General features: G+C 50.4%; 1 protein-coding gene across 13 annotated transcripts in view; it reads right to left on the minus strand.

The window, feature by feature from the left end:
- Positions 1-16,951, minus strand: part of CLEC16A (C-type lectin domain containing 16A) — a 203,137-nt gene that overhangs the window by 164,554 nt on the left and 21,632 nt on the right. For 10 of the 13 annotated variants that reach the window (XR_004380158.1, XR_004380159.1, XM_032836307.1 and 7 more), the window contains exons 4-10: positions 16,355-16,503; positions 13,527-13,632; positions 12,121-12,126; positions 11,604-11,727; positions 8,351-8,525; positions 6,830-6,883; positions 3,895-4,008 (exon numbers count right to left, since the gene is read on the minus strand). Coding sequence is in view for 11 of the 13 variants with exons in the window: in XM_032836307.1 (XP_032692198.1) it covers positions 3,895-4,008; positions 6,830-6,883; positions 8,351-8,525; positions 11,604-11,727; positions 12,121-12,126; positions 13,527-13,632; positions 16,355-16,503 (728 nt within the window). In the remaining 2 variants the exon portion in view is untranslated. The remainder of the gene's footprint in view (positions 1-3,894; positions 4,009-6,829; positions 6,884-8,350; positions 8,526-11,603; positions 11,728-12,120; positions 12,127-13,526; positions 13,633-16,354; positions 16,504-16,951) is intronic. The other 3 variants (XM_032836306.1, XM_032836308.1, XM_032836305.1) reach the window with 2 other exon arrangements.

Genomic DNA, 16,951 nt, shown 5'->3' on the forward strand with positions numbered 1-16,951 from the left:
GCACTAAGCTTCAGGAGAAGCACTTTACCCTGCATTTAATCCTCTCTGCAGGCCCGTGTCCTTTATTCTAATTGGAGAAGGGAGGAAACGGAGGCCTGGGGAGGTGGACTAACTTGCCCTGGGACGCACCTAGTGAGAGCAGAAGCCAGAATTTGGGGGGCCCGGGCAGCCTGACTCCAGAGTCCACTCCACTAGACTGTCCCTTAAGATGGGAAGCAGAGCAGTACCCAAAGCAACCCGCTCTAACACTTCCCCCTCCAAGCCCGCTGCGGAGCAAAGAGAAGGTGGCATGTGAGGGTCAGGCTCCGAAGCTATTTCTGTTTTGAGAGTCATTAAGAACATCACGAGAGCCCTTGTGACCCCACGCCCGGTTCACTCATCGAGTGGCTTGTTCTTGTAGCGAGTGCCCATGAGCAACTCCGGCAAGCCCATGATGGCCCAGGTGATGCCAGCATCTCCAGGACATGGCCTCATCCGCTGGCGGGGCACGGGAAGCCCGACAAGGCTGGGGGTTGTGTCATTATGCAGAAACGGACCGAATGAATACAAAATGAAGGAAACTATTCCACAGAAGCAGAAGATGAAAATAGGCCCTCAAAAAAAAAAAAAGCACCTGTAGGCAACAATGCGTATCCCATCATCTCATCTATATTTTCATGTTGCAAAAATAACGAGACGTTAGCAGTTTCAGGATTAGTGTTCCTACTCTATTTCCCTCGACAAGAAACAGGATCTGCTCTGCATTAGAATTATAGCAAGAACTGGCCCTTAGCAGGAACCATATGATTTTAATGCACAGATGAATTTCAATTCGACATTTACCTAAACATGCTCATGTGTTTTAAATTTCACCCTAAATTATAGACTTTTCAAATAACTCTGCTCTTCCCTCTGCTTCTCTCTCTCCAATTTTGGTTTGGTTTTGTGAAAGGTCTGCTGGTAAAAATGAAGCAATACCAGTAACTTATCTACAAATTACGGGAAGGAGAAAGTAGGTTAAAAAAGATCAAGAAGCTTAAAACAAGCATGATCAAACCACATCCGAGTTAGGCAGGAAACAATAGGAGACCGTTCTTGCTCAGAGGGAAAGAAGGTGAATCTTACCAGGACTACTGTCAAACATGTCATAAACGGGGTTCACCTCCACTCTGCCCAAGTTTCAAGTGCAGTCATCGGAACACAACAAAGTTCGATTCTGCGCCCAGGGAAAGGCGATAGCCGGAAGCAGAAAGCTAACACTTTCACTTGGGCTGGCAATTCCTTTCATGCTCAAAACAATCTCATTTTTGGTTCAGGCGTCCACTGCGGCGAGCTGTTGTGTGCCTATCACAATGGAGGTAGGAGACTCATCCCCAAAGGAGGCGGGCGAGAGAAAGAACACATCTCCTAAATGCTCCCTCTCATTAGAGGGTTCGACCAAAGTGGGTATCCCAAGCTGAGCGGTCACCAGGAACTTTGTGCAATCTGCTTTTGCTCAAATTGCAAACCCCAAGCATTGAGACCAGTATCCCGCTGTGACAGGGTACCAGAGTTTTGCAAGATGTGACCCCTGGGGGATGACCAGGGCAAGGGTATGATTATTTCTCACAACTGCATGCCCATCAGTCGCAATGAAAAACCCTCCAAACCCCAGCACCCCAAAGATCTCTGCGTCATCTCTCTGAACACCACGTCGGACTTTGGCACCAGATGTCTTACAGGAAGACGTTCTGGGACAAAGCCTGAGTGGCGACCAAAGAAAGTCCAAAGGGATTCAGCACATCCCAGCTTGCTACCAATGTTAATGCCGTACGGGTCTGCAGGGGCGGCGTGGGGAGTGGGCCCGTCCGATGGCAAACACATGCCTCATCTGATGGTGGGGGTTGCAGCGGAGAAGCTTACTGCAGAAACACGTGTGTAATGGGGACCAGGCCTGCTGACTGTTCAACGCAATCCCGAAATCTGCATTGTTACGTGGAACTTCCTAAATGTTAGAGTTGGTCGTTCATAAAATTTTCTTTTAAATACTCCGAACGCCAAACCAAACAGCTCTGAGGGCTGGGCTGGATCCATCAGGTACACTTCCGATATAGTTCCCTCCCGTCCTCACCGACGGCCCTTCGGGGTAAGGACCAGCCCTCCCTGCTTTCTAAATGGGGTGAAACACTGTGTTTGAAGGGAGCCGCGGGCAAGCCCTCAGCAGCTCTGCCCGGAAGGCCCCGGGGACTCCGCGGAATCAGCGCAGCACCACGGGCAGTCAGTCAGCAAGCCGGAGGTTAAGAAAGGTGCAGAGAAACATCTCTGGCTCCATGAACACCAAGTCAGTTAGTTCCACGTTTTCGCTATGGTGTCCTGGCACGAGCCCTGAGGGGAGTCCTTCCCAGTTCAATACTCATCACCCCTGTCACCCCTAGGTTCCGCATCCTCTTGCCAAAAGCGACTCCTTCCCTTTAGAGCACTTGTAAGACTGGAGAGAGTGCATTTCTTGGTCTATCTGAGCAACATCGGTCTCTCCCACTGGACTCTAAAGCTCCAACAAGACAGACTATTTAGGATGTCCGCAGTGCTAACAGGGTGCCTGATCCAAAGAAAGGGCTTAATAAACGCTCGTTGAATGAATCAAAGGAGGGATAGGCCAGACAGGGGCCATGAAAGGGCCCCATTCAATTCAGCTGAACTAGTGCCACCACCAACAAGGACAGAAAGTTTCTGGGAACATTTTCAGAGGCTCTGTGACTCCCTTAAACAGCAAAATGGCCCGGCCGAGGCGCCGCACACCAGAAAAACCAGCACGGCAGGGACTCTCGTCACTGCACTCTGGGCGTTCCCGGCGTTTCAGGCTATGGGACCACAATCCACCGGCCTCCTAGCTCAGGTATGGCAACAGAGTCAACTGCCCAAGGGCAAACCTAGCCCTGTTACCTTTGTGCCTACTGCCCGAGAAACCAGTTGAAGATACACAGTGCTCACGAAACTGCCTTTTTGTGAAATACTGTGCTCGTCTCAGATACACAGGCCAAATCCCAGCTGCAACAGATATGGGGAGACAAGGTGCCTGCCAGAGGTGCTTAAAGCTGCTTCAAGGAGAGGGAACAAGGAGCAACACAAGGGCATTCCAGGGTGCAGGTATGGAAAAGGCACAGGGACAAGGGGCGTGCTGGGGAAAAAGCAAGCTGAACCAGTACCGAGGAACCCTGGAGCTCAGGACATAGGAGCAAGATGGTAGGAAGGAAGACAGGCAAGTACACACGGGCCACGCTAGGAAAACCCTGGAAGAAATCGTGATACCGATCTCGGGAGTCTTCCTTTAGCAGAGCACAAAATGCACCAATACACACAAACCACAGACGTGCTCTGTTTAGGCCACAGCTGGGAATGATCGTTTAAAACGTGGGAGTGTCTGCATCCAAACGCAGATTTCCAGCTTCTTTGGAATCATGAGGAAAGCAGGCACTGCTGCATCCATATTCCTACCGAACTGCAGGTAGAGCTGGAACAGCAGCTGCTGACTAAGGACGTATATGCTCTCCAATCTGCCCCAGTCCCCACCCTCCCCTACTGCTCTCTCGTATCACGCATAGGTGTTCTCTGTCCAGTCTCTGTAGGTATTTGTGTCTTAGAAAAGGTACCCTCTCATTCCATCCCAGTAACAGCGTCTCACAGATACATAACTGTGGGCCCAGAGCAGTACGATTTCCTGTCCAACAACATGTGATAATCAGTTCCACAACCCAAGTTTTCCTGGGTACACATTTAAAGACTGATTAGGTTCCTTGAATCCACGACTAGCTTACACATCATCACTGCCACAGAGGCAGAAGGTTGGTTTCTGGTTTTAGAGAAACACACGGGTGAGCAAAATGGGCAGCGGCTTCTTATCAAGGTCTAGGAACAGTCCCGACGCTAACGACTTACACAACTTCTCTGAACATCCTGTTCGGTCTTAGCGTACATCTCAGACAGATCACCATTCAGAATGACGTCAGCTAAAGAGTTCACCAAGGGTGCGTGATGTATAATTAGGAAGACCTGGTGAGAAAGGAGACATGGGATTTGCATTAAAGCCTGCGCCCTATCTACCTGGATCAGAAACAACTAGGTTGGGCTACTCCATCCCTGTGTTAAGCAGCATTCCCCATGAAGCAAAATCCAAAGAATGGGGCCCATTTAGGCAAAAGCAGCCAGGCCTCTCTTCTTCCAGGGTCGGCCCCTCCTTCGTTCGGACTGTTGCCTATTTGGCTGGCTGCTCCCCAGCGGAAGGAAGTGCATTAAAGCAAGACTGTCCCTCACGGCCGGGGGAAGCCAAATCCGGCTGAAGCGGAGCAATGTGGGAAAGCAGCAGCCAAACCAGCACACTCCTTCCTCTCCACAGGCATTTTAGTGTCAAATTTGATTACGCTAAGACTGGAAGGCACCGGCCCAACATTTCAGTTATACGGGAAGAAGGGGCCAGCAAGTCTTGCTCCAATCAAGGACTTGGCAAAGGGTCGGCTGCCCAGAGATCCCATCACTGGAATGAGCTCCGACCCCTGAGATGCCATGGCAGCGTTGGTAGGTGTGGACGCTGCGGGGAAGGAAGGCCACATGAGCCAGAGTTGGGCCTAGTTGTGCCAGCAGGCAAAATCAGCAGGGGCGGGGCTGTCTGGGATGGCCCTACTACCCCACCCTATTGCCTAACCTTCAGCAGATAGGCTTTGGGAATTGGGGTACTCGAAGCTGGCTCAGACACACCTGCTACTTTGTTTTAAAATACAAAGACCACACCAGTGGCGCAGCACAGCTTGGGACATACCCACCATTTATACAGAAAAAGGGTGTGTGTGCACATTTGCATCTGCTTACATACACACGGAACAGGATTTCTAAACCCCGGCACTAGTATCCGGCCATATTCTTTGTTCCAGGGGCGGGGGGGGGGGGGGGTGCAGGGGGGGCTGTCCAGAGCATTGGAGGATGTTTGGCAACCTCTCTGGCCTCTTCCCAACCAGAAATGTCTCCAGATGTTGCCAAACATCCCTGGGGTGGAGGAGGCAAAATCGCCCCCAGTTGAGAACCTCCCCGCCTCCACAGGCAATGTCTCTGGAAGGGCACAGGAAAACCCTGTAACTGTACTTGTCCCTGGGGACAGAAATCAGAAGCAAAAGTAGGAAGGAAACTCGGTTTTCACCTGTTTGAACTTTTTAACTTAAAGAATTTATTACAAACATAAACATTGTTAGAAAGAGAAAGAAGGAAAGAGGAAAAAGGATAAGAAAGAAAGAAAGACAGACAGAGACAGACGGAGGGAGAGAAAGCCTTGCCAGACACTGAAACGCTGCTGCAACTGCGGAATGGGACCGGGTGCCTGGGGGACAGGAGTAAGAGGGAGACTTCTCCAAGGACAGCGTTCCCGGTCACACACACTAAATTAACATGGTAAATGTGAATTTTCTTGGTTTTGTAGCTGTACTTATCAAATAATTTGTAAGGATGCTCTGACGTAGAGACCAAAGACATGAGATTTCTACCTGAATTCAAGGTTTTCACACATTTGGGGGCATCACTATGAAAAAGCTAACTGAAAATGCAGGGGAGGGTGGGCCCTGTCACTTCAGCTGAGGGTGCTGAATCGCACATTCTGCTTTTTGTGAGCTACTGCACAAGTCATCCGGTGCGTGAGCCGCTAGGCCTTCTGCAAGGATACAGGAGCAAGGGGCTTCGCAGAGAAAGGGCGTGGCCTGAGCCCACGCTCCTCAGACGAGACGCTGCCCGCGCAGCGCCCCAACAGCTACAGGGTCCTGGGAGTGTTCTCCTCGGGATTCCTGTGGCCGCGCATCTGGCTGCCCAGACTCCCAGAATCCCAAGCAGGAGGTTTGGGCAGATCTGTAACGAGGCGGCGGACAAGGGTGCCAGGGAAGCTGGGGTTTGTGCTGCGCTTGGCCACACAGAGGGGCATTCAGAAGAAGTGGGCATCAATGCAGAGCTCCGGGCAGACAGAGCCCCCGGGACGAGACTCCAAGGGGGAGCAAGCCGTGGACCCCGGCTGGCTTAGGCAGCACGGAGAGACCAGGGCTGCGTCTCTTCTCGGCCCTCCCTCTGTCTCCAAATGGCCCAGGGACCAAGCCAGAAGGCCATTCTCTCGGCAAAGCCAGCGGGCCGCTGTAGAAGTGGGAACAGAGCTCTGGTCAAACGTTCGACTACTTGACAGTCTAATGAGATGGCCCAAAAGTCTGGACGGCTTGTAATAAAAATATTTTTCAAGTTATGTAACTGGGTCACCATGGAGTTTTTCCCTTCTTGTAAATATTACATAATTATAAGAAGGAAACACGCTTGTTTAAGGAGGGGGAGCAGAAAAATTGGCTCAAGACGCAAATCTGGGAATGGAGGCTGCTAGAAGGTACCTTCCAGAAGGTAATCTGGGAACTGCAACCATGACAAAAGTCTTTAAAAACAGCCTCATAGTGGAAGTTTCTTAGAGCAAGGCTGCCGCAGGGATACACACACCAGGTCTTACGGTCGGGGGCTTATTTCAAAATGCCGTGAATAAGACCCACGCTGTCCACATTTCCAGGGTATTTAGAACACTCCTTGGTTGTTTGAAAACCTCAGTCCCCACAGTAAAAACCAAGCATGCAAGGGCCAGGTTTGATTCACTTTCCATCTTTCTTCCAATTTCCACCCACTACCACGAAGAAGATACCAGCCCCGCTACTGAGTGTCTGGAAAATAGAACCCCCCCCACCCGCCTTCTCCTTATTGTTGTTTTACTTCAAGATGGGGGACACAGAAGGAAGATGGGGTGATGTGGCCTGGTCCTCCGAAAGACCCCCCAGCGTGGCTGGGGACACACACAGAGGAATAACCATACCTGCGACAGGAGATAGAGAGAAACCGGCAGGCTGATCTTCGGGCGTTCTCCTCCCTGGGGAGGGTTAGGGGAAAGAGACAGAGAGAAGTCCACGTCACACACACGAGCAGCACGAAACACAGGAAGCTAAAAGCTACCTGTCTGAAGGCGAGGCACCCTGTCCCCGACATCCCCCACGCCCCCACGGCTATTCTTTCCTGGTACTTGTGAGAAGGCCACTCACAAAATAAATTCGCAATCTAAGCCCATCTAATACCATCTCTCCCGGCCTCTGTTTTTCCACCTGAGAAATCGTTCAGCATTAGTCACGGATTAGAGGCTGAGTCCAAGAGATGAACTAGCTCCTTAAATTACCAGGAATGAGAATGTCCCCCGGCTGCAGCACAGAGCCTGGCGCTCCGCGGAGAGGCCTCTTCTCAGGAAGAGCTTTCAAAATGGGCAAAGAGGGCTTGGGGTACTCTGCCCACAGAAAGGCCCCTGGTGTGCAGGCAACCCCAGCATGCTCCATCCTGTGTCAACCCCGCGAGGGTCTTCAGGGCCCTGCTTTGGTTCAGGCAGGTTAGCTCCCTTGGCCGAGGCCACAGAGGGAGGAAAGGGAAGAAGCAGCATCTACACCCAGGTCTGAAATCTCCAAGTTCCATGCTTTCCCTCTGCCTCCCAGAGCTGCCTCTGGCAGATCTAGTTAGAGCTGCAATTTTCTCCTATTTACTGGTTTTTAGAAAGAATCTCCATGTTCCATCTCCAAAAACAAAGCTACAAACCCCTGGGGCACATTTGCAGAGACTGGTCCCCCCCCACCATTCCCCCGCCCCCGCACAATAGCCAACAGGCCCTGTCCTGCCTCCTGCTGAGGTCTCTGCCCCGTAACCCTGGGAAGGACTGGGCAGAAATTCTCACAGTGGGATCTGAGAATGGCCAGCTCAGAGCCACCTGGGGGACAGGTTAAAGTTGCAGACTGGTGGTCCACGACAGAGCCACTGAGCCAAAATCCCTGAGACAGAGAGCAGGCCCCCAAGGATGTGCATTTCAACCTCCACACGGGATTCTGAGCCTAACTGTGGACAGTCGCTGCTCTGGGATCTTTTCCGAAGTGCAGCCCCTCCCTTCCCATCCATTCTGTGCAAGTCCTGTGGCCGCCAGGACCTTCTGTAGATCAGTTCACTCTGGTGACTATCAGAATCACCGGGAATGAGAATACCTCAAGTGAAGGATGCAGAGAAACCAAAATCCTAAATTCATAGAGGTTTCCAGTTTCCTTCTGGTGTCAATGTTCTCTCCTCATTCACTTTCACTGCTCCGCTCCCCTGCACGCGCATTTCCTCCTAAGCTTCCCTCTCTCCACCTCCCCCTCCACCCCCAGGACGTAAAAGGAAAGAAAAACCAGTGCACTCTGAAAGGCATCTCAGGCTCAAAGCCTTGGTCCCTTAGCAAAGCTTGGTTCTCTTCAAGGGGACCGTTCCTCCCCGTCTGAAGTCAGCCAGCAGCCCGCAGGCACGGTGGGGACCAGGCGCCCAGACGCACCGTGTCCTGGTTCTCCAGCGAGTACACGTAGAGGGGCAGGAAGAGCCTGTTCAGCAGATGGTCCGTGAGCACGTCATTGAGGAACTCGCAGTTGATGATCAGGATGTCGTTGAGATAGTGCAGGTGGTCCAGGTGCTCGGCCACCAGGTCACTCAGCTTCCCCCGGTTCCGGTGTCTGCCAAGAAGAAGGACAGCCCTTAGCCTGGAAGCCAAAGCACAGAGCCTTTGGGCCTTGCCCTGGGACTTAGGTCAGTGGGAGCGTTTCATTCGCACCACAAATATTCACCCAGCAAACCGGCTCGAGGGACCCTTACGCTGGCCCCACTGGTGGTATACATAAAGGGAAAACGGGCAGGTAGACTGTAATCGACTGCAGGGGACTCCTGGAGTCCCCCCACCCTCTGGGGTGGGGCACACAACAACTCACTCACCACCACCACAACAACCCAAAACAAAATGGGTAAGTAAAGCAAAACCCAGCTGCCTGAGCAAGCCATTCCACAAGAGTGACCACTAGTCAATGTGGCAAGATCCCACGCCTCCCAAGATAAGGAGTATTAATGGAGCAATAAATCCTCGCTATTAAAATGCTCCAGAGGGCTTCCAAAGAGAAAAGCAGGCCTCAGCTACCACATCCAACCCCCTGACCCCAAGCCTATGGCAGGGGGGTGGGGGGCGGGGGGGTGCAGCTTGGGGAGGGACAGCGCTACGATGTGACACTTGACCCCAGGCCCTAGGTGGTCTCTGTCTCCTTCCAGTAAAACAACAAGCACGCTGCTTGGGCCCCACAGCTCATCAGTGTCACACTTTCCAAGGACAGAACCCCAAAAACAGCCAGCAGGCACACCTGCACTACCCCCGGAGTCATGTCTCTTGCAAGGAGCGTGCAGCTGCGGTAAGACATTTTGTGTGTGTTACAATTATTCCTCAAGTAATAGATGGTCATTTCGGAAGACAAGAAATTAAAGAAGAAAAAGCGAAAGACATCAAGGTCTCCTGTCCAACCACTAAGAGACAACACTTTGGGACTTGTGTCCCTACAGTCTGTTTTCTTATTCCTATCTCTATGTCCCCCTAGAACCACATCTAAATGCAGGAAGGATGTATCTATCCTTCTAACCATATGTGTTTTGTTTTTTTTTTTAAGTAAAAATAGGATTTTGTTTCTTTCACATAATTATTTTTTTAAGATTTTATTTATTTATTTGACAGACAGATCTCAAGTAGGTGGAGAGGCAGGCAGAGAGAGAGGGGGAAGCAGGCTCCCCACTGAGCTCGATCCTGGGACCCTGGGACTATGACCTGAGCTGAAGGCAGAGACTTTAACCCACCGAGCCATCCAGGCGTCCCTCTTTCACATAATTTTTTTAAAAATTCTTATTATACTCTAAAAAGCTATTTAATGAATACACAGAGCAAATACATGTTGTAAAGGCTAACAGTATGGTGAGTACCTATAAGCCCACCACCTACCTGAGACTATGTTCTGTAACCTTTTCTTCCATTTAATTTTAATTAAATACTGTGGAAGTTTTTCTTCAGCAAGATAGTTCACACACTCACTTTTTAAATCATTACATACTAATTATATATTAAAAGTATATATGAAATATACATATTTATTATATATTAAAATATATGCAGATGGGTTTAAAAGTTAAAGGGTATCGAAAAGCTGATGATAAAACACAACATCCCTGGCCCAGCCTCCCCCACCACTGCCTGCTTTCCAGAGAAGGCAGCTTTTAACTTTTGAGTTGTTTCTGTGGACAGTTCCCCACCCCAATAACCTCTAGAAAATCTGCAAGGTCATCTATTTTCAAATAGAGCCCTTTAGATACCGTGTAACTGTAACGACCTCCTATTCTGCCGGAACCCTAGGCGTTCCCTCTGCCCTTCCCCGCCACAGTCACCAACAGTCGGTGTTGACATCATTCCCAACCATTCACCGGAGGGCCACACTGACGATGAGGAGTCCGCTTCCTTCCTGGAATAACTTTTTGCCTTTTCTGGAATCCAGTGCCACTTTATGTGTCCCGTCCAGGACTACTCATCTCCATGAAGATCCCGGTTTTCCCAAACGCCCTACTGGATGTGCCGCCCACCTATCCTTGCTTCCTTCCCAGGGTCAGGGCTCATATTCTATGGCTTCAGCCCCGTCCCCCAGGAGACCCCTTTCCTGGATGCCCTTACCGTCCCGAGCCCGCCCAGGGGAGCCTCTCACCAGGGCTCCACTCAGCTGTCACTCTGGGGCAGTGGTTTTCCGCGGATGGCGATTTCGCCTCAAAGGAGCCATCTGGTGATGTCTGGGGACGTTTTTGGTTGAAACCACTGGAAGAGGGGCACCGCTGGTATCTAGTGGGGGGGACTAACAATGCTGCCAAACCTCCTAGAGGGCCCAGGCTGGGCCCCCCAGAACCCAGAATTCCCTAGTTCCAAAGATCAATAGTGCCAACTTGGAGGAATCTTGCTCTGATGAATCTTGGATTCATCATTCTGGGCCCAAATCACCATCTTAATCTGCTGTGTAGTTTGCCTTTTTTAAACAGCTTCACTGAGACATAATTCCCATACCCTAAAATTCACCCACTTAACGGGTACAATTTCATGGTTGTTAGTACATTCGCGGAGTTGTCCAACCCTCCTCCCGATCCACTTTAGAATATTTTTAGCCCCTCCTCCCCAAACGGCCCCGTATTCCCTTTTCCCCTCAACACACGCCCTCCTGCAGCCCTGGGAAACCACTAGTCTATGCTCAGTCTCTCCAGACCTGCCTGTTCTGGGCATTTCATGTAAAATGGGGTCACACAGAGCGTGGGCCTTTGCATCTGGCTTCCTTCGCTGAGCATCATGCTCTCAAGGTCCAAGGACAGCGTGCCATGGGTCGGCACTCTGTTTCTTTTTACTGCGGACTACTATCCCACTGTATGCAGAGGCTCCATTGCGTTTATCCGCTCACCAGGTGGCGGATCACCTCACTCTTTACCAGCTGCCTGGCGCCCCATTTACGGGTGTGAGGTTAGTGACCCTCTTCCCCGCCAGGAGGTATGAGAGTCGTTACTAACTTTCCACAGTTATAAAAAGCGGACGGGTGGGTGGAACCGTTCAGAGGACAGAAGTCCACATTGTGCCGACGCACAGGGGGGTTCTGCGTTAGTGTTCCGTTTTTCCTCAATGAAAATGGAGTTCTCCCCGAACGCCTCCCTCTGCCTGGGAGGCCCACCCTGCCCCCTGCCCGGAGGCGGTTACTTACTCCTCATCGGTCTGCACACAGTTATCAAGTTCAATCACGTGGCTCCCAATGAACCAGACCAAATTGGAGAAGTAAGGAACAGCAGTTTTATCTCGGATATAATGCAGCATGGCCTGGTTATCCACTGAGAAAATCCACAAAAGAAGAAGGAGGGGGGGAAAAAAAAAGTCAAGCTACCAAAAATAACTGGGGGAGATTAAAAAAAAACAAAACAAAACACCAAAACCACAATGAAAAAGCTCTCTGCTATAATCTGAACCTTTTCTGTCTTTCCTGGGAACACTTGAAAAATGGTTATCATATTCGTGAAACCATACACATCAAGGCAGTTCTTATGCTATTTTTATAGTTAATAAAATGAATTAATTGGGCTAAACATTAATAGTGCAATCAGAAAGCCCACTTATCAGCAGTGCATTTAGAGTACAATGGAAACTACGCCATTCTCAGGCAAGTTTCCTTTATTTACATGTAAGGATAAGTTAAGAAAGCGGAAAACCAGAAGTTAATAACTTACATGACACTGGAATAAGGAACACGGGAATCGTCATTGAAGGAAAGGCAAAAAACAGACAACAGTTAACAGGGTTAGGAACTGGGATGGTGAGACAGCTGCTCAGAAGGACAGAGGGCTAGGGCAGGAGGCATCTAAAGATAGGGGCTGGAAGAAAACAAGAGAAAGGAGCGAGCAGGGGCGGCAGAACTGGGGCTCAGACCAGGGCACAGACTCAGCAGCCCGCTGGGTGGGCTGGTGACTCAGTGAGTGAGGCCGGGCGACCCTCCCCCGCTTGTGAACTAGGGAGCCTGGGCCTCAGCCCCAGGAAGAGGCGCTGTTTCTCAGTGCTGGCCCACCACTGCCCTACAAGACTGTGGGCCAAGAGCAGCCAAGTCTCTACTTTCAAGTCAGAAATCCAGAAAGTGACCCAAGATCTCCCCGTGTTTAAATACTGGCAACTCTGTATCTTTTCAAGGAATACCTAAGCTAATCAAAACACATCTGAGGGCTGGATCCAGCTCTCCAGCCCTCAGTTTGCGACCCTGGGCGTGCAGGCCCGGCGGGGTGCGGCGGGGGGGGGGGGGGGGGGGGGGAGTCCTCCAGGCTCTTGGGCTCCTCAATTTAAAGCAATCCCAGAACCAGGCTGGAGTGAGTCCCTGAGGAGTTCCCCTCACCCCAAATAGGGGTCATCTCAAGTAATAACATCATGACTCATAACCCGTGAAGGTCAAAACCCTTTAAGTCCTTGAAAATATAGAGTCCCGGCTCCAGTGCGGTGACTCCGGAGGGAATAACCCCAGTGTCAGGCAGAGAAGGCGTGCCCTCGGAGGGCAGTTCCAGGCCAGGAAACTTGTGTCCAGCCAGCCTTTGTGCCAAGATGTACGGGAACCAGTGCAAGGGTTTTCTCCCGGAGGCGAAGTTTTGGGAACTAAGTACATCTTGACAAAAGGGGAATTTGCTGGGCTTTGCAGTTGAGAAGACAATGCTGCCCTCTGCCGTTCATGACATGAAATACTTCTATACATTATTTAAAGATCCCATAACCCCCAGCTGTATTTAAGTACATTTTACAGCCTGCAACACAAAAATGTAAATATAACATTTAGAAAACAACTAGGCTTTATCTAAGTATCACATGGCTGCTTGGAGTCCCACATGTGCCTTTCTTAGGACCTTACTACTACCGTGTGTCTGTACGGAGACTTCGACATGCAGAACTGAGTGCAGGCAAAGGCAGTGGCACAAAACTTCACGGAAGGGGCCTGTTAAATGTTCCATGACTATAAGTCTTTCATGAGACATGCAACCCCAGCTGTCATACAGGAGCTCCTGGCCACCACCGGAGAACTGCGTATACAGACTCATGACAGCAAATCCCAGCCGTCAAGTTAGAATCAGATGAGGTGTGAGCGCCCAAGGAAGCTTACCTTTGTAGACATTCAAAGTTATGGTTCTTACAGCAATTCTAACCATGCTTTCAGGATGATTGAAAAACTTGATGGCTTCTGTGTACAGGGCAAAGTCATTGGTGTGCTAAAACAAAAGGAGTACCAAAAACAGGTTACAAGCCCATAGGGCAGGACTCCCCCCACCCAGCTTCCTGAATCCTAATAGACTTCTGCAAAAAATGAAAAAAATATTTTCCCCCTTGACCCTTAAGCCAGTGGTTCATTCCCAGTGGCGAATGCGGGAAGGAATGGAGAGGCAAGACTATCCCAGAACAAATAGAAGAAAGGGTCCTGACAATGCCAGACCTGGGCTTGTCGTCTGTCCTGCCACTCTGCAGCTGTGTGCTGGGTTCTAATATTTCTAAGCCTCTGAGCCTTCGTCTATAAAATGGGGATAACAATTCCCAGTTCACAGCTGCTAGGAATCCCTGAGATGACCGCAGGGGCCGGGGCCTACACCTAACAAGTGCTCAGCAATAAGGCTGGTTGTTACTATTAAAGGCCACTTAAACTAATGAAGGGCCAGTGTGAAGTTTTACGACATTTGGAATCTCTTCTGGTTAGGACACGTTTCTCTATTTAGAAACACTAAAAGTAGACACATTACCATAGAGGAGGAGGGTTTAGGGGAATCTGCTGGCATTAAAAAGATACCATCAGAAGGGATCAAAACAGTTCAGAAGCAGAGAAATGCTCTGTCGGGGCCTTGAGAAAAAAGTAGGATGGCATCTGGGCCTAGAGCCACATGAGGCGAGCTCTGCTGCCCTCTCCTGGCCAGTTTTCCCACACGGCTCTGCATCCCCGCTCCAAGGGCACCCACCGGCAGTGAGGGCGTGGGGAAGAGGCACCCGCCAACCCCCCGCAAGGAGACATCTGTCTAATGAGGACAATGCTACTGGGAGCACCAGACGTGTGCCCTTAGCAAGTGGCAGCTACAGCACTGGAAATATACAAGAGGGGACTGGGCCCACCTCCGGTGACCAGCAGGATGTTCTTCCAAAAGCACTGCCCTGGTCCCAGAATCTCAGGGTCCCATCCCAGTGTACACAAGCCCAGGCTGCCCCTGAGTAGCGGTACCTCTCTCTGGTCTGAATTTCATCTACCTGGGAGAGCCTCTGGCAAAGATCATCGACATGTCCCCGGACACGAGCACCTACAATCTGCCAGATACTGGGCCACAGGATGGTAATTTTTCAAACTGCCACACATTTTGTGGTTGTTGGTGATGACTCATAATTCCTCCCTCTGAGCCCAGGTCTTCCCCACTCCTAATCTAGACAAGGAAGATCAAGGTTCAGGCTGCTCTCACCTCATCCCATGGGGACAGCTGGATGGATTTCGCCCACACTTAAACGGTAGGATTCAGAGGAAGGTATGACTCTAGAGCGGGGCTGGGCGGCGTACATGACCACCAATCAGAAAACAGCTGCCATGCAGACAGCATGGGGCCATGTCGCAGCCCATCTCCAGGCTGGCCCAGTGACCATCACCGCCTGTATTCACGTGCTGTCATCCTCTCTCACACCCAGTCAGAGCCCACCAGTGTGACCTAAATAATATGGCAGGAAAGACAGTGTGTGGCCTCTGAGGCCTGGTCACAAAAGCTTGTCTTGGTCTCTTGGATCACTTGTTCCGGGAAAAGCCAGCTGCTGTGCCATGAAGGCGCTCAAGCAGCCCCCACAGAAGCCTATGGAACTGAGGCCTCCTGCCAACAGCCATAGGAATGAGCCACCTTGGAAGCAGATCCCCCCGCCCCATCCAGCCTTCACATCCAGTCTTGTGAAAGACGGAGCAGAGCTGTCCTGCGAGGCTGCTCCCAAATTCCTGACACCCCACGGGGGAGATGGGGCCTAATTCTGACCAGGAAGACACAAGAGGAAGTCTGCTGGGGGGGGCCTTCTGGGAAAGAAGTGTTTTTGGAAGTTAAAAAGGAACACAAGAAGGGAAGCGATCTCCTCAGGACTTGTGGCAGTGGTGTGTATGTGATGTTCGGAGCTGCTGCAGCCATCCTGAGGCCATGAGGGGTTGCCCCTGAGGACAGCTGCCAACTGTATGGTCAGCAGAACAGGCAGATAGATCAACAGCCTGTGTGTCCTCAATGAAGCGGTTGAGCCACAGGATGAACCAACCCCAGGAGAGCCAGCATCAGTACCTTTTGGTATGTGAGATCAACGGACCTTATCAAGTTCCTTTTCACTGTGAAAACAGCAACAATTTATTTACTGAAATTGCTAGTAATTCTCCCAAGGAATACCAGGGACCTTAGCTTGTGAAGGACAGCAGTCGGTGTGATTTTAAAGAGTCTGGTACATACTAGGGACTTTGAAGACATCATCTCATTTCATTCAACCCCTGGAAAATCCTGCAAAGTGTAGATGATCATCTCCTTTCACAGATGAGAAGACTCAGGCTCAGAGGATGGAGACCTCTCTGAGGTCACACAGCAGGGACGTGGCAAAGCCAGGGCTAACCACAGTGCCGGTTTTTCCCGCGGGGCAGCACAACCCCGAGTTAACTTTCAGGCACTTCTCCCTGCCGAGAATGCAATGCTCTCGGGTAGCACAAACTGATTTTTACATTCAAAACAGAGGTGACTTTTAAATTAAAAATAATAATAATAATAATAATAATAATAATAATTTTTTTTTTAAGCAGGTAAAGGTCTAACAGTGTCATTATGAAAATCAGGTAACAGTGAGCACACAAGTGCTTTGTCAAACAGACATGAGGCCACCCAGCCCAAAGGTGCCACTCTGACCGGCTAGCTTGACGCCCCAATGCATGGTACCTTTCTGGAACTCACTTACCTCATTGTAAAAGAAATGGACGGTGTGGTTGTTGAGTTTTAACGAAAGTGTTTTCAGGAATGATATATAATATGCCATAATCTCTTCATCAGAAAAATCAAACTTATGGACAATGATAGAATTTACATAGTTATTAGAGAGCAAATAATCTGGAGGGAGGGGGAAAAAAAACAAAACACAAAGCAAAACAGGTTAATTCCTGCCAGAGGAAAGCCAAGCAGAGAGAGTCAGCTAACAGAGGACTGACTGTGCTCGAAGCCATCAAGCCTCTGGGTCTCTGGGGTTTTAACAGGCCAACTGGGACCAGCCTCACCCTTAGGCAGCACAGAAATCAGGCAGTCGCTAGGTGCAGCCTCAAGCAAGTTCAAGAGCCAAGGGAGAAAAAGACCCAGGCTACCCCTCCCTCCTACACCAAACAGAAAAATCCTTAGAACACTTTTGTCCTTGGTGACGAAGTTCAACATAGAGCTGGGGGTAGGGAAGACGTGTGGGCATTTTCACAAACCACCCACAGATGAGGGGAAAACACTGTATTTGATGAAAAGTTGCCCCATGTTGGCAGCAAGAGTCATACTGCCAACCCTGAATGCTAAAAGG

Source organism: Lontra canadensis, unplaced genomic scaffold (assembly GCF_010015895.1).
Source record: "Lontra canadensis isolate GAN:19392208 unplaced genomic scaffold, GSC_riverotter_1.0 scaffold91, whole genome shotgun sequence".
NCBI classification, from domain to species: domain Eukaryota; kingdom Metazoa; phylum Chordata; class Mammalia; order Carnivora; family Mustelidae; genus Lontra; species Lontra canadensis.